The 18,157-nt window shown below is 40.4% G+C and overlaps 1 protein-coding gene and 1 long non-coding RNA gene across 7 annotated transcripts in view; both read right to left on the reverse strand.

Annotated features, from left to right (window-relative positions):
* Nucleotides 1-785: 785 nt before the first annotated feature.
* The window catches only part of LOC124113627 (2',5'-phosphodiesterase 12-like), a 49,690-nt gene continuing 32,318 nt past the window's right edge, over nt 786-18,157 (reverse strand). For 4 of the 5 annotated variants that reach the window (XM_046474079.2, XM_046474077.2, XM_046474078.2 and 1 more), the window contains exons 2-8: nt 15,527-15,982; nt 13,932-14,064; nt 11,856-12,035; nt 4,888-5,073; nt 4,562-4,639; nt 2,760-2,960; nt 786-1,243 (exon numbers count right to left, since the gene is read on the reverse strand). In XM_046474079.2, coding sequence (XP_046330035.2) covers nt 2,760-2,960; nt 4,562-4,639; nt 4,888-5,073; nt 11,856-12,035; nt 13,932-14,064; nt 15,527-15,975 — 1,227 coding nt within the window. In that variant the 5' untranslated portion in view covers nt 15,976-15,982 and the 3' untranslated portion in view covers nt 786-1,243. Of the gene's footprint in view, nt 1,244-2,759; nt 2,961-4,561; nt 4,640-4,887; nt 5,074-11,855; nt 12,036-13,931; nt 14,065-15,526; nt 15,983-17,215; nt 17,239-18,157 lie in introns of those variants that run through there. The other variant, XM_046474076.2, reaches the window with a different exon arrangement.
* On the reverse strand, nt 7,672-11,806 carry LOC124145879. 2 transcript variants are annotated; one of them, XR_007218262.1, is made up of 3 exons: nt 11,247-11,806; nt 9,361-9,456; nt 7,672-8,272 (listed from the first exon to the last, which is right to left on the reverse strand). It is a non-coding gene; the product is annotated as an uncharacterized LOC124145879 (long non-coding RNA). The 2 variants fall into 2 exon arrangements; XR_007218263.1 differs by having other exon boundaries at nt 9,361-11,806.

The raw sequence follows: 18,157 nt of genomic DNA on the forward strand, positions 1-18,157 counted from the left end.
GATGGCCTGTACCCCGTTCCTCAACTTACATATACTGTGGGGGCGATCGGGTAGCCTAGTGGTTAAAGCATTCACTCGTTACGCCGTAGACCTGTGTTCGATTCCCAACATGGGTACAATGTGTGAAGCCCTTTTCAGGTGTCCCCCGATGTGATATTGCTGGAATATTGCAAAAAGCGGTGTAAACCCATACTCACTCACTCACTCACTCACTCACTCACTCACTCACTCACTCACTCACACTGTGGGGTAGCCTAGTGGTCAGAGTGATCACTTGTCACACTGCCGGTCCAGGTTCGATTCCAAACATGGGTACAATGTATGTAACAAATGTGTGGTGTCTCCCAGCGTAATATTGCTGGAATAGAGCTAAATGCCGTGTAAAACCAGACTCACTCACTTTGAAACATTTACATATCCTGCCCACTTACATATACTGATTCCAGTCAGTGAATTTTACACTTTTACATATTCTGATACCAATCAGTAAATTTACACTTTTACACATTTGGATGATCTGTGAAGACCCGTCCTAGAATAGGTCTTAAGCAACCCATGCTTGCCATAAAAGGCAACTATGCTTGTCATGAGAGCAATGGATCAGGTGCTCAGGCTCGCTGACTTGGTTGATGCATGTCATTGTATCCCCATGTGCATTGATCGATGCTCATGATGTCAATCACTGGATTGTCTGGTCCAGCCTCGATTATAATTAACACACCTCCGTCATATAGCTGGAATATTTCTGAGTGCAGCGTTAAACAACAAACAAACAAACAAACATACACATCTTCAAACCAGCTGGTGAATTTTACACTAATAATACTTGAATACAATTTCCATTGATCAACACTCAGACTTGTAACTCTTAGAACCACTTTCATAAAGTCATCATAGGTTTTGCTCAAGGTAGATTTCTGTTTCACAGCTTAACAAGTGTTGTACCATCAGCCATTGCTGTATCACAAGTTTTTTGGCATGTACCCTGTTCTGACTTCCACAATCCACCCTGTCTTTCCAACATTCCAGCTGAAATTGTGTATATGAACCCAGCAGTTGTGTTTCCTGAACCAGCAGAGTTCCAATACAATGTAAATATCACTGCCACATTGTAAATACCATTTGTGACCAACACTAAACTATTATAGGTGCTTGTCCTATATTCAGTAAGCATGTGGATCTATAGTGAAGATGACAAGTTTTCTTCGGAAGACTTCTTGAACCACCTTGTCTTCTTCCCACTCTGAAACATAGAAGTAATAATAAAGGATTGTATATGGTAAGAAACAAGACAAATCACGGTCAAGTCAGCAATGGGATCTCAATTTGCAATAAAGAAGCCATTTTTCTTACACCATGGAAGATATTAACCATTTCCCAGGATTAACCGTGGCCTATGGTATATATTTGCTTAGTAATACATTTAAGGGTTCCAGGCATTTAAAAAGGATCTCATGGTGACCACTGTACCAACAGCAAATAAAATTCAAAGTATGAGTGATGCTTTATGCATGTTATATATGGTAATGTCCTTGTTAGAATGGGCTGTCTGAACATAGTCTCGTTAGTTTTAATCTTTCAAACATCCATACAATTGTGAAGATGATGAAGATCGGGGATAGAATATGTTCAGAAACCCATGCTTGCATTAAAAGGTGACTATGCTTGTCATAAGAGGCAACTAACGGGATTGGGTGGTCTGGCTTGCTGACTTGGTTGCATGTCATCGTGACCTTATTGCGTGGATCAATGCTCATGATATCAATCACTGGATTGTCTGGTACAGACTCGATTATTACAGACCACTGTCATACACCTGGAATATTGCTGAGTGTGCATTAAACAACAAACAATCAAACATCCATACTCCTTTGTGTCGAATGCAGATATTATTTGCATCCATTAATATATATGCATATAGGAGGCAGTATGTTGTATCTGGTATGACCCTAGTCTATATTTGTTCCTCTTAAAAAGGGAAAGTCGGGTCCTGTGGTCCCAGGCACTGAAAGCCAAAGTGTGGGTTTCAATCTTGTATTCATTTTAAAGTACAAAAATCAAATTAAGGTCAAAATTTAAAATATTGCAACACCTGGATGATATATGTTGGGCTACTTTCTCAACGTGTACCATATTGTATTACACTGTACAGCCCTGGCAGCCAATATAGAAAATTAATGAAAACCTCTTGAACAAATTGGTGTATCATTATTGGTTGGAACCAGCACATCAAGTTCAGCTTCATTTGTTCTGATGTTTACAGTGCAATGCATTTTGAGACAATTTAGGAGTGTGGTCAAATTGCAATTTTACATATAACTGACTAACTAACTACACATGTACCAAATTTAATTACATTTTGAACAAAAATGGCGTTATGGATCCAAAACAAAAAGTTTTTTCAATATGGCTGCTGTGGCGTCCATTTTGAAAATCTGATTCAAAACACTTGTCCAAATTGGGGTTTCGTAGTTGGTCGTAACAAAGATGGGAAGTTTCAGTTTTTTTCAATATGGCTGCCGTGGTGGCCATATTGAAAATGTGATTTCAAAACTCTTGACCAAATTGGGGTTTCATACTTGGTCGGAACAAAGATTTTAAGTTTCAGCTTTATTGGTCCTGTGGTTTCTGGAGAGAAGATGTTTACCACCGATGACGCACGACAGCCAAGCAGGCCACAACAAAACTCACTCGACTGAAGTCATAGCGAGGGATACAACATTCTCAGCCGGTGTGGTTGCCTGTACATGTTGTATTACCTATTTAAAGTAGAGGGTTGACTTCAGTGACACGTGGTCGGAGGGGAAGCCCTTGTTGGGGAGTCCACCGTTCTTGTCAATAACCGAGCTGTCCACTATCCCGAGGATGTCGGCCACGCCCAATCCCACTCTGCCGTAGAAGATGTAGTCCAAGCAGCCAGTGAAGCAGTAGTCACGACACGTGATCTCAGGTTCATGTCCCTGCAACAAGCATGACATTCACTGACCATGATGTGTATAGAGTGAGTCGGATTTTGCGTCGCTGTCAACAGTATTTCTGTTGTATTATGTCTGTCGGTTTCATAGGGAGGAAAGTGATAAAGGCTCTCGTGCTTACCGCCGTGTTGAGGTGAGATGAGGTGAGGAGAGGTGAGGTGAGGTGAAATGGGGTTTAACGTTGCGTTCAAGAGTAAAGCAGTTATATTGCGACGTGCATGCACGTATGTGGGTGTGTGCCTGCTTGTACAGCATATAATGTATATCATCGAAAAGAGGCCCGTACATCTAATAGTATATCTTCACGTTTTAGACCTCCATACGAGACTATTATTATTTTAAAGCTGGTTGTATCCATAAGGAAAATATTGTTTAGGAGTTCAATAAATAATATTTACATCAAGTCAACTACAAGTAACTGTGTGTTGATTATGGTGGCGGTGAGGTAAAATAGTGTTGAACGTCGCGTTCAAGATTATTGCACTTATATAGCGACGTGTGTGGGTGTGGGTGTGGGTGTGGGTGTGTATACACAGTATACTGACTCCGAGCCGATCAGTCCTTGTTTAAGCCCCTTAATGCCGCGCACCAGGCAGGGTACCACAAGTACCATCTTTCAACGTTGTTGGTATGACGCGGCCGGGTATCGAACCCACGACATTCCCCTCTCCGGGCAGACGTTCTATCCACTAGACCACGGAGGCGGTTCGCCGCGTTGCAACATACATAGACATGTTTGCTGCTGACCAACCATACCCGTGAAGATTCCGGGGTAGAATAGGTCTTCAGCAACCCATGCTTGCCGTAAAAGGCGACTTTGCTTGTCGTAAAAGGCGACTAACGGGATCGGGTGGTCAGGCTCGCTGACTTGGTTGATGCATGTCATCGATCCCAATTGCGTGGATCGATGCTCATGATTTTAATCACTGGGTTGTCTGGTCCAGATTCGATTATTTACAGACCGCCGTCATATAGCTGGAATATTGCTGAGTGCGGCTTTTAACAACAAATCAAAAGCTGACCAACCACGATCCATAACCCATGAGCTAAACTGAGATTCAAAACCCTCGGCAGATCCTGCCATGTCTAGGTTACGCAACCCTGCACATCTGATAATGCCACCTTACACGAGAGGACATGGTGAGGTGAGGTAAAAATGTAGAGTAACGTCGCATTCAAGATTATTGCACTTTTATAGCGATGTGCAAGTACGTATGTGTGGATGCTTATACTAGTCTAGCCGGTTTTATAGTGCTAGTTGATACCATGCCGCAGTTTAACATGGAACAAAACTCTGACACAGTATACTGACCCCGAGCTGACCAGTCTATATTTTATCCCCTTAATGACGAGCGCTAGGCGTGGTAACAACAAGTACCATATTTTAACGTCTTTGGGTATGGTGCGACCAGGGGTTCGAACCATCGACCTTCCCAAACGCTCTATCCACGAGACCTCGGAGGCGGTGAGGAGGAGAAGTGGACCACCAATGATACGGTGTTTTAAGCAGGAGTTGACATGAACATGATGTTTTATTTGTTCCATGTAGTTATGTGAGATGAGTGCTAAGATATCATGATTTTTACCAGGCAGGTTTTGTAGGCACTTGCTATGTTCGATGAAGTGTGTTTGAATTCCTCCAAGAGATAATTAATCAAAGATTTCTGAAACAAATGGAAACCACATTGAGAGCACTGAACATCCCAGTGAATGTCAAATAAAAATAGGAACACGATAATTAAAATGAAGTAATCGTATCAATGGCATCTTTTACGATATTATTTTCAGATGATCCCAATGCTCATATGGCCAAACAAATTTAAGGGGTGATTTAAATGTATCACCTCGTGGTGCAGATTCAGCACAGGAAAATACATGGGGTATGCTGCTGTATGAACATTATTATACTCACAGGCCCTGTTGAACTCTTTATGTTTTTAACTGATGTCAGAAATGCCTTGTTAGTGTCTAAAAGGGAGCCATCACACATCAACTGATAGCCAACACTTGTTGGGAACGAGTTGAAATCGCCACAGATTATGTGAGGGAAAGCATCTCCTCCTGCCTGAAGGACGACATGCTTGACTGCAGAGGCTATCTGAAACCAAACATGAACACATAAGTAGGATCTCATTCCAACAACCACAGAGCTGTCTGAAATGAAAGTGACTCAAGCCATTTTCCATCATCACATATTTTTGTGCTAAGAGTGAGTGAGTGAGTTGGGTTTAACGCCGCTTTTAACAGTATTCCAGTTATACCACGGCGTGTCAGCTTAATATGGGAGGAATACCCGACGTGATGCAGGTCTCAGACGTTTACCACTTCGGTGAAACCCACGAGCACGGGTATGGTGCTGACAAACCTAGAAACATAATCGGGGCGAACCGGGATTCGAACCCAAAATGATAGGTTTCTGGCGTGCCCAAGGGATGCAACTCTGCACAGCGAATCGCGGCGCCTCAGACGACTGGGCCACCCGTGCCCCCTTGACCGATATTGAACGATATCACAGCATCGATATACCTGAAGGTTAATAAATAGAGGTTATCACTCGAGTGTGTTTGGGGATGGTAAATATCCTGCATTAGGAATAAACATTGTCTTTTGCGAGCCTTGGCGAGCTAAATACATAGTGTTTATTCCTAATACAGGATATTTACCATCCCCAAACACACAAGCGTGATAACCTCTTTATCATATAATGTCATTCTTTAATTCTGTGCTTGAAAATCGCTTTCCCTCTCTCAAAACATTACTGAAACATTGCGAGTTTTCCTGGAATGCGCGCATTAATATTTATTTACGTCACAGGGTAAGTGATGTGTCAGTCGGACAGTGACAGTAGCCAATATAGTTCCAACTGAAATCTGTTTCTTATACAGTGGCGAAGCAACATATACGCAAAACAACAATTGTTTTTAATTGCCTTTCGCGGCAATCCATCGGTCAGTCCGCTAGAGTAACTGCCCTTTGTCAAAGGGAAGCTACTCTAACCCTAGTCTATGAGACGTCACGACCACAGTCAGACGTTGTTGACAGTCGGTCTGTCCTGTCATAATGTTAAGAAGTGTAGTCAGATGTACACACAGCGACAAAACAAAACAAGGTAACAATTCAAACATATTTCGGCCAAATCCAACTATTTTCATTTGTGGAGAAGGGTTCAAGCCGCAGAGGTCTACAAGCACAGATATGGCTACTGATCCCGCTTGGCTAGGCTCGGTGCCCTCGTAAAATTGTTTCGAATATTATATCTCCAAAGTTGCCAAAACTTATAAAATGCCTTAGCTACGTCACAGTTAGACACTGATTTTCAGTATATTAGACTGTTCTTTTGATAATGATAGCAATTATCCCTGAAGTTTATCCATATTCCCGATGGTTAATTCTGACTCGATCGCCGAATGACGAGGGCGACGCCATGTTTGTTTATAAACAGTGAAAGTAGTCCCTACTTGACCTTTGATATTTGCATCTCTATCCGCATATGACCCCAACGGATGTCGTTTTTATCCGTTGGCCTTATCCTGCCGAGAAACCTATCCATTATATATGATAAAGTAAACTTCTTGGCCAAATTGCCTTGTGTAGATCTTGCTAATCCGAGCAGAAATTCCGATTATTATGCATAAAGAAACAGATCAGCAAGGATTGGAGCACAATTGGTGTCCATGGGGATGCATACTTTTTGCCTAAATATCTCTTATACCCAAATTCCACATATATGTTATCAATGAGAAAGTCCAGTATTTCACATATATGTTATAAATGAGAAAGTCCAGTATTTCACAGATTGTCTTGGCTTTAGGCATTTTGTTTACCTTACAATGTACAATGGAGATAAACCTGCCGGAAAAGTTATACCCAGGTAGCATGCCATCATCGGCCCTGCATCGGCCCAACGTCGGCTACACCATCGGCCCAACGTCGGCAAACTGCATCGGGCCGATGAAGTTTTGCTCATCGGATCGACATCGGCCCAACGTCGGCAAACGTCATCGGCCCTGCATCGGCACTGCACCGGCCCAGCATCGGCCCAGCGTCGGCAAACATCGTCGGGCCGATGAAGTTTTGCTCATCGGATCGACATCGGCCCAACGTTGGCAAACATAATCGGCCCTGCATCGGCAATGCACCGGCCCAGCATTGGCCCAACGTGGGCAAACAATGTCGGGCCGATGAAGTTTTGCTCATCGGATCGACATCGGCCCAACGTCGTAAATAGTTATCTGGCCAGCCTCCGGCAACTGTTATGGAATCAGCATCGGATGGACATCGGCCCAACGTCGACAATAATTATCAGCGCAGCATCTGCCATCTGCCATTGTCTTAAATAGGCTGATGCCATCAGAAGTCATAACTGACAACATCTCATCTTAATATTTCATGTAAATGATGCCACAATAGAACTTTTCCAAGTGTAGTGTTAGGGTACATAAAACTAAACATTTCTAAAAGCTGCAGCTAGCCATGATGTTAAAGTTACAAAGATAAAAGGTAAAACTAAAAAATACTAAAATTTTTAAAAAGATAATAATTTTTTATCATAGTTAATACTTTGAAAACCAAATGTAATAATATAAATACTTCTAGCTGTACAATACAATCGAAATGCTTACACTAGTTACAGTACTATTTTTATGTACCCTAATACATGTGTAGTTAATACTTATAAAAAACACAAACAGCAAAATAGAATAATAAACTTTATTATTAATTAATTATTATTTACAAGAAAACAGTGTTACTACCTGCAACAAGGCGGATGTGAAACATATATTCTCAAAACCTGTTTTAAAACACAGTCTAAACATATACCCCTCCTATTGGCCTGCAAAATTTCATTTATGTGGCTCCAAATTCGTTTGCAAGACAAACTCCCCCCCCCCCCCTAAAATAGCATGAAGCAAAGGCCATAACTCCATACAAAATTAGTTCTTATAAGTTATAACCATCTTCTGGAGTTTGTACCTTAGGTAAGCACGGAAAGTTTCATTTATTAACTTCAGTAGTGTCCAAGAGAACCTGGCAGAATATGTACCAAGTTCAAAAACAAGGGTCATAACCCTGTGAAAAATATGTTGTCAACACCAACATTTTGGATTTCTTTGTTCCGTTGCAATTCAGCACTTTCGTTTGCAGATTCTCTATCTACATCTCTGTTTTTCAGAACGCGTTTTCCTTATGCCATTTCTAAGCCTTGCTCCTGGAACTCGAAGCCATTCTTTTACACAGGTCACCATGTACTTGTCAGTGGCTTGTAAGAGCCCAGCTGCAGGCTTCCTCCTCAGCTTCTGTTTACAAATGATAGCAAAAAATGTCAGTGTGCATATTATAAGTCATTGCATGCACTCTCACAATTACAAGAAATGGACTTCACAAGTGTGTTAACATAATGGAATAATAGAATAAGTAATACCCTGTTCACATGCACCACCTTACATATGTGTGTATATTTTATTTTAAGTCTTGACACCTGTTAATAAATACAGGGTTCACTCAAGGAATTTTCTGCCATGGGCCCTTTATGTGACAATTTCATATATTCCCTAGGTACACCCGCACTTGCCCATACAGCACAATGTTAAAATGCCCCATTGTATTTGAAAATGTGGGCCTTTTTCCAAATTTAGGGGCTAAAAGCAGAAGGCCCCACCCTAGAATTATCGGAATCCAAGTAAGTAAATTGATGAGTTAATAATATGTGTAAATAAGTAAATTGAATTATGTGTAATTATATACGCAAATAACATAACAACTCCCAATATTGTATGGTAGGTCCCTAATCTGTTTCTTATGTCAATTAAAAAAGATTTTATAACTGACATATCACCCTATTAATTTAGCCCAATAAAAATCCCCAATAACCACATAACACCCCTCCTCCAATCTTGCTGGAGAACAGTTTTAGGTGTGCAATCTCTCTTGTATGTCCATCAAAAGTAAGTCAGCATGAAATTTCATTTGGAAGATTACCATAGTAAGTGTCAAGGGCCCTTAATAGGGCAAACATGATATTAAATATATGCTTATAAATATTTCGAGCAGAAACATGTATCAGTTGGTTTGGTTTGTTTAACGCCTCACTCAGCAATATTCCAGCTATATGACGGCGGTCTGTAAATGATCGAGTCTGGACAAGACAATCAAGTGATTAACATCATGAGCATCAATCCATGAAATTGGGATCGATGACATGCATCAACCAAGTCAGAGAGCCTCACCTCCCGTTCCCATTAGTCGCCTCATACGACATGCATAATTGCCTTTTACGGCAAACATGGGTTGCTGAAGATATCTTCTACCCCGGATCTTCTATATGAATCAAAATTGGAGTAAACTTCCCATACTTGATACATCTAAAGAAATTTAATTCACTCACCAGTTCTTTCTCAGTTGCTCGATTTTGGAAAAGCTGCTAAGAGTTCATTCAGCTCATCCATGTTTGCCAATAGGCAATGGCTAAACATCTGATTTTCTTAAATAGAAATATAAGAATATTATATGTCAAGTTTGTGTAGCAGCAGTGAGCACGTAGCTATTATGGTGATGATGTCAAGAGGTTGAGGGGAATATTGCTCAAAACATAAAAGTAACATTTAAATAAAGCTTTGGCCATACACAGATATCAGGTCCTTTCCTTAAGTCATACATCTTATCTCATATATTTGCACTTGTACATACAGTCCTTGTCTGGAGCCATGTAGCAGAAATAATTTCCCAGGGAAAGTAGTTTCACGTTAATAGCCATAGCCACATCCATTGAAAAGCAGTGAGAAAATCCCCATATTGACATAATGTTGAACAGATCCTGTGAAGTCTGGTTACCACAAAACAGATTTCATTTATTATATGATGCCAAAATATATGTAGATTACATCATGGTTAACCAAAACTGCAAATAAACGTTTATCATTAAAAGATCAGATACAAAGGTATGTACATATTACAAACACTTGTATGCAAAAAATAGCAGGAAAGTATTGGGGACAAGTAATTTTAATTTTTAATTTAATTTAATTTAATTTTTTTATTCAGAATAAATCAAATTTGAAACAAGGCTGTGGGTGTTTTTCTACAATGGATAATGTCCTGAAAAATCTGTACTGAAGTATCTTCATCACAGTTTTACCATAAATTTGAATTTTGATTAAATAAATGACATTCTAAATTGTCTTGGATTATATATTTAGCATCATACCTTTGAAATAGTACATTTAAAAAATTTTAATTCAGTATTTCATCAAAAATGTACATCATAAATTACTTAACTAGATAAGACTACCATACCCCCCCAAAAAAAACAAAAACACAAACATCCCCTAAAAATCCATTCTGAAATAGCCATATCTCAAAACCTCAATCGATCGATACAGATACCATACATCGGTATAAGATTTCTGATCGATTATAGGCATATGTCTATGTAAGGTATCCAGCAGATCTTGATAAAATTGCCCACACCTGTAATGCGCAGTGATCCGTTTACTAAAAGAGCTGTCCTTTCATTTCGCCCATTATCCAGAAAAAGTTCAAAATTCGCAAGTAACTATGACATTTAAAAACATATTTTTATTTTTTTTATTTCAACCTTTTGGTGATCGAAAACCAAACTCGGCAGTGAAGCTCCGTTCATCGATATGTAGGAAACATTAGCTGGATCGCATGACATGCACCCGCAATGCTGAAAGTTTCCGAAAGCCTCGTTATGAATTTCATGTTCACTGCTTTTTCCGCTGACAGCAATCACAAAAATTGACTTGTAAATTCGAGTTTGTAATTAATTTCCTAACCTCATCCATCCCCACACTTAACAAATACGCCTGTGACAATGACAAATAAAGCAATGTTCATTCAAAAATACTAATGTAAGTAAAAGTTTGGCTATTCATTTGCTTGCCGCTGTAATACTCTCACCCCGAGATTGCGACTCGTTGGTTGAACATCGCTGAATCTACATGGACATAAAACATATCTTGTCATGTTTTGTATTTGCCCTTGTCCCCGCGTTTTGCTAGAAATATGTATATGGTGTTTAAAAATTACAAATAGAGAATCTGGTGAGGATGCAGTGTCACGACATATTCCACGGATTTTGACACTGACGTAGAATTGACAGGAGTGTGTTTCTCGAACCTCCAAAACACATAGGCCTAGATTTCTCCCTTCACGTTGACACTTATAAATGTACACTGTTTCTCGTTTCAATTGTAAGGTTTGAAAATGAAATAAACACCTCGTAAATACAGTAATGAAGTAAACACTTACCGCAAAATAGGTTTTCCCTCAGCCCTCCACGCATCATCCTTTCGTCGTCTGCTTGAAAAGACGCGCGTGAGTAACAGCGCCCTCTATAACAAGAGTAGCTTCCCTTGGAAACATGTTGTGAAAACGTTGGATCAACGTAACATAACCGCTCGCGATATTCCAAACTTTTGCCAATATCATGTAATTTGCTGAATGAATTGTAAGATGTGACGAATCCCGTCTGTATCTTCTCTGTCTGTTGTATATGTGCAGCCAAAATGGTCAGTGAATGTGCTTGATCTATTTAATTTAAAATTTAAAAATAAAGTTAATATTTTGAGTTCGAATAGAATTATTGTATTATTCGTAAATATACTTGATCTATTATTTGTCACATTGTAATCGACAAATGTGTTTTTTTCTTTTATGTTATCATAACAAGATCAAATCATATATCAGGTTCAATGTCAGTGCCAATCACCAGCATTGGCCTGACAGCGGACCGCTGCAGTTTGCCGATGCCGATATTGCCGGCGGTTGCCGATGCAAAGCCAACGTCGGCCCGACGTAGGTGTGCTAGCTGGGATAGCTATCAGTGAGCAGCATGACATTCAAACAAGGAACTCCAACCTGTAACGCCTGCACATCTTGACACCTCAGGTCATCCCATGTGACGTGTACATTGCCTACAGTCAGCTTCTTGTCGGTGTTGCTACAGCGAAGCGTGCATACGCTGATGACGTCGGAGCGGTCCAGGTATTTCTTAACAGCGTCCCAGAGAAACGTGTCCTGTTCTGCGCCTTCCACCTTCTGTGGCCAGACATCAATGAGTGAGTGAGTGAGTATGGTTTTACGCCTCTTTTAGCAATATTCCAGCAATATCACGGCGGGGGACACCAGAAATGGGTTTCACACTTTGTACCCATGTCGGGAATCGAACCCGGGTCTTCGGCGTGACGAGCGAACGCTTTAACCACTAGGCTACCCGACCGCCCCCGGCCAGACATCAATGAGGCATTTATAGATGTCGATAAATTTTGCAGAATCATCTCATCTTTCTACTATGTATGTATATACTTATTTACCTACTTACTTTGTCAAGATGTTGATGCCAAGATTATGGCCATAAGTTTACGATCTACATGCACTGAGAAATATTTCAGACCTCCGAGTCAATAAATGTTTACATTTAGAATATAATCGGCATTCTTGGTATGTTCACTCACTTTGAAAAACATAACTGAATAAATAATAGATATATCATGGCGTGACAAGGTGTATCTTTAGAAGTGACTAACCTTTATCAACAGTTTTATGTAGGTAACAAATGATTTTTTGTTAAATGTGATATCAGTGCAAAGGGATATTCAAATAAGTTTTGAAAAGGTCTTGTTCAGTTTAAAGGATGTTCACAAAAAATGAAATTAATCTTCTTTCACTTTGGTTCAGAACCAGAAATGGAAAAGAATCTGGCAAAAACGATATACAGTAGAACCCTCTGAATCAAGACCAGCGTTCACCGTTAAATCACCTGGACTAACAAATGTCCAGATTAACAGATATCCGAGTTTATAAACAAAGTATTAGCAGGGTCTGAACTGAAGAGGTTTCACTGAAAATTCAAAAGTTTAATCATATTGATTTTATAGGAGTAATTTGTTACAACATTTTGATCATGCATGTGTTGTATCGCTCTTGAAGAATAGCATCATTGATTTTGAAGACAACAGTTTGACAATTTGAGTAGGAAAGGAGAGGAGTATCACTTTTTACTTGTTTGGTCATCTTATTGACAAAGAAAAACAATTGATCAAAATCGAAATATCTTGATCATTATTATCATAAGTTCTCATTAATAACAACTGACGCTAGTGTGTTGATTGGAAACAGGGTATAAATTATGTTGTTTCAAGTGTGCCATAGGGCACTCACAGACATATTAAGGCAAGTTAGGTTTGCCCTTTGGGATAAAAGTGTGCCACGAGAAGAACACTTCGTAACCATCATAATACTTGATGATGTCACTTTACCATGGTTAGATTAAAACAAAAGTATTGTCCATTTTTCACCCAATTGTTCATCATTTTCTATGTGTTTGTCTCATTTATTTGTAAACATTTCTAAGTGTGCTCTTCAGGCACAGGGAACATATTTAACGATGCCACCGGCAATCAAAGCCCTGGGAAATAGTTCCATTCACTTTTTTCAAGCCATTGAATTAATAGAAGTTGTATATGCTTCCCGCGTTAGGTTAGCCGGAGGCTTGTATAGAATTTAACGCGGGACGCATAAAACCACAATAACCACGAGTGGCACGGCTGCAACGAATTTATCTTGCCGACATGTTTCAATCTGCACTGTGAAAGAATAAAAACCTTGATATTGCTGGAATATTGCTAAAAGAGGCGTAAAGTCCAAGTCACTCACTCAACATTCACAAAGGTTTAATAAGGAAATGTGTTCAATGTGGATAACGTATCTACTTTTAAGTATCAAATACATAACCTCCACTTAAAGTAAGTAATATTTAATCGATAACACCTATTTGATTGACTGACATTGATACTAATCACGATATAATTGCAGGTCATTGACATGACAACTTGAGTTCCTACATTACTGAACACCATTTCACTGTAATGGAACTCCGCTGGTTAGAAACACGTGAAGTATGTCTATATAACAGACATATAATGCCACACTTGCCGTTATTAGATCTGCTGTCAGAGGGATTCCTTTATGGCATTCCAGTGAAAATCGTTTTGTTCTGAAAAATGTTGCTTCACCTTCATCGAAGAAGTCCTGTGTCCTCTTGATAAAGACTCCTTGATATCCATGTCTGGAAAAGTATAATATGATGTGTTTTTGCCTTAGCAGACCTTTTCCTGCCTCTCTACATGTTGGCAACAGGCCCTTGTCAACTCTTTGCCTCTACATACGTTCTACAGACCCCTGTCGGCTTTGAGCCTCAAACACTGTCTACAGACCCATGTCAGCTTTGAGTTTGAGCCTCATACACTATCTACAGACCCCTGTCGGCTTTGAGCCTCAAACACTGTCTACAGACCCATGTCAGCTTTGAGTTTGAGCCTCATACACTATCTACAGACCCCTGACAGCTTTGAGCCTCAAACACTATCTACAGACCCCTGTCAGCTTTGAGCCTCAAACACTATCTACAGACCCCTGTCAGCTTTGAGCCTCAAACACTATCTACAGACCCCTGTCGGCTTTGAGCCTCAAACACTGTCTACAGACCCATGTCAGCTTTGAGTTTGAGCCTCAAACACTATCTACAGACCCCTGTAAGCTTTGAGCCTCAAACACTATCTACAGACCCCTGTCAGCTTTGAGCCTCAAACACTGTCTACAGACCCCTGTAAGCTTTGAGCCTCAAACACTATCTACAGATCCATGTCAGCTTTGAGCCTCAAACACTGTCTACAGACCCCTGTAAGCTTTGAGCCTCAATCACTGTCCATAGATCCATGTCAGCTTTGAGCCTCAAACACTGTCCACAGACCCCTGTCAGCTTTGAGCCTAAAACACTATCTACAGACCCCTGTCAGCTTTGAGCCTCAAACACTATCTACAGACCCCTGTCAGCTTTGAGCCTCAAACACTGTCTACAGACCCCTGTCAGCTTTGAGCCTCAAACACTGTCTACAGACCCCTGTAAGCTTTGAGCCTCAAACACTATCTACAGACCCCTGTCAGCTTTGAGCCTCAAACACTATCTACAGACCCATGTCAGCTTTGAGCCTCAAACACTGTCTACATGCTGCTTCGTGTCTCTAAACACTGTTTACAGATCTCTGTCAACTTGAGCCCACAAACTATATTTTCTTGACAATGGTCTGCTGGATGGGTGGTCAATTAACACTTGTAAATCAAACTGTCAAAGATATATTTGATCAAATAGGATACTTCAATACTGGCCCTTTCCATTTTATAAATACGATACTACAATACTTGCCTTTTCTATTGATTTCAATGCAGCTGGTTCACCACACCCACTCTCTCAACTTCCCCCGACCTTAAATTCAGTAAAGCCTGATATGCATCACGTTTATAGTGAACACAAAACTGCAATATCCAGAACACGTAAGCTCCAGTATACATCAGTATCACCTTACAACCGGTATTTGTAGCCTGACCGTCATATGCGCAAACAGGTGTGTATATTGCATATACAGTTAACTAGGATGACCCATCCAGACACCCAGGTTGATTCAATATTTTGTATTTAAATGTTATCCCAAATTAGAGACTTTTATCCCTAATCACACAGACCCACTTACTTGAGCAGAGCTGGATGTAGATGCTTGTTGTAGTAGCTGGGATTTACCTCTTGCAGGCAGATGACATCAGCGTCCAGGTAGAGCAGCTCCTGCAGCAACAGCTGATGGCGGAACTCCTGCGTGAGGAACTTCTCCTCTGTGTACAGGTGGTAGTCACCCAGCTTCTTGTGACACTCCGCAAGGATGTTGTAGCTGACCACGGTGAAGCTGCGAGAGGCTGAGCTGTTACAGTCACGGAGCGGATTGTGTATACAGCTTCGATGGAAGATGTCTGGAGATAAATCCATGCTGGAATGTGTCCTTAAGCTGGATGCTATATGTGTGGAATCAGAGGAAGACCCTTCAGCGGGCTTAGCAGCTGTGGGGGATTCTGTAGACATGGACAAGTCATGTGTCTCTCCCATGTCAAGCTGGCGACAACACAGAACATCTGTGCTTTCCGTGGCCATGGTGTTGCTGAATCGAGAGGGAAAAATATCATAATAATAATATCTAATCTCTAATCTATCTAATGTATAGTGCATGCCTCAGACACCATTACATATAGCTTACAGGTTCATTCATGAAACAAAAATTGTTTTAACAAATATAATCATATTATGTGTTTCGGTTATAGCACAGGGTGTGACGGCGGTAATAGACATATATGAATGTATTGATAACCACAAGCACTACAAAGTTAGGATGCTAAACGGCTGTAATCATATTATTATGCAAAGTGGAACCACGAGCACTACAAAGTTAGGATGCTAAACGGCTTCAATCATGTTATTGTGCAAGGTGGAAGTAATTGTTTTAATCAAATATAGACAGACAATGTATTCAGCAACAGATCACGGCCCATGATACTTAACTATAGCATGATGTTTCACGCATTAACTATAAATAATTATTTGGACTGTAGGCATGCCCATGTCTCCAGGCAGGTGTGGTAAGAAACGTTCCCAGCCTACCACCCTTCTCGGGTGTTTATCGGACCTGCGGATACACGTCTGCAGCAAATGTCACGAAAACAATCTAAATCAGAATTAATAATTTCATAATACATGTTAATAAAGTTATGTTATAAATGTTATAGCTTCGCAAAGGTGCTTTGTATTTCAGTGAATAACAGGCTTCATAAAGAGCAACAGGGGTTTAATTTGATATTAGTTTATAAAATACTATGTTAAAATACCTCAGAAGTATTAGATGAATCTTCGCTAAATCCCTCCCTCTACTAGTAATCCTAACACTGTAGCCACTATGATAAGTATACATATATACTTCCCGTGAAGATCCGGGGTAGAATAGGTCTTCAGCAACCCATGCTTGCCGTAAAAGGCGACTATGTTTGTCGTAAGAAGCGACTAACGGGAACGGATGGTCAGGCTCGCTGACTTGGTTGATACATGTCATCTATCCCAATTTCGTGGATCGAAGCTCATGATGTCATTCACTGGAATGTCTGGTCCAGACTCGATTATTGCAGAGTGCGGCGTTAAACAACAAACAAACAAACAAAACATATGTACTTCCACAACCTACCACCCTGTTGCTGATACGTCCATCATGGTAAAAAGATTCACATGCATTACGGCGGAGGGTTGTTCATCTATTGCAGAGGTAAAGGTGGCTGTAAAGTTTGTAAGGACCCTTTACTTTATCATCATGTATTACAGAATGAGGTGAATAAGGAGACAAACCTACTGTGTTTTGAAATTTTATGTAGTCCCCCTGGTTAGAGGGATACCTCTTACTGTAATTTGGAACTGACGGCTCGGCACAAATGGCCGACATCAGACCCGCACAGAATCGGTGTGGGTTGGAAAGCAGCTCTTTATATCTGTTTACTGTTCCCGTGGTTGGAGTGTTTTCCCCCACAGCTAAAAATATTGATAATCAGAAAGCTGCTTTCCGACACACACACACACGCACACACACACACACACACACATTCTGCACGGGTCTGGCATCGGCCATTTGTGCCCAGTTGGCTTCAAAGTTCGGGTAAAGGGCTTTCGGTCGGTATTATGTCATGGAAATAAAGCATTGAGAGGTGGCATGTATTGAAATTGATAGAATAATCACCCTAGACAAGATAGATATGAAGTGTGTGTGCATGATTTACGATTTGACTTTCGAAATAGCAATACAAGACGAGCGGTGCTGTCGGGAGTGTCTGGCCTTGTGTAAAGGTATAATAGGATAGAGCATTTCTGACACTCGTGATATTAATAGATCTAGAAATATTTATGCAATGACACAAAGGCCTTTGGTTGTACCAACAGTATCGCTATAGGCGAGAAATCTTGTGTAACATGGAGCTATGTCTTGATATTATTCCTTTTTTTAATTGGATTTTAAAAGAGCAACACCCGTAACATTTCTTCGTTGTTTCACAGAGATAACATTGCATGCCACTAACATGTCTCGAAGGACTTTATTCCGTATTTTCTCCACTGATAAGCGTGTATACCTGCAGTTAAAAACAACAGAGGGGGCATCCCAAAACCCAAGAAGAAGGACAAGCTTGACAGTTTGATAATCGGGCATTGAGAGATGTCATTGGCAGGTTTCCCAGGACAAATGAACCTATCTCATCCATGAAGCTTAAGCAAACCCCGAAATAAGAGCATGTCAGCAGTGTGT

The sequence above is a fragment of the Haliotis rufescens genome, unplaced genomic scaffold (assembly GCF_023055435.1).
Source record: "Haliotis rufescens isolate VD_foot unplaced genomic scaffold, xgHalRufe1.0.p SCAF_5, whole genome shotgun sequence".
Classification (NCBI taxonomy): Eukaryota; Metazoa; Mollusca; class Gastropoda; order Lepetellida; family Haliotidae; genus Haliotis; species Haliotis rufescens.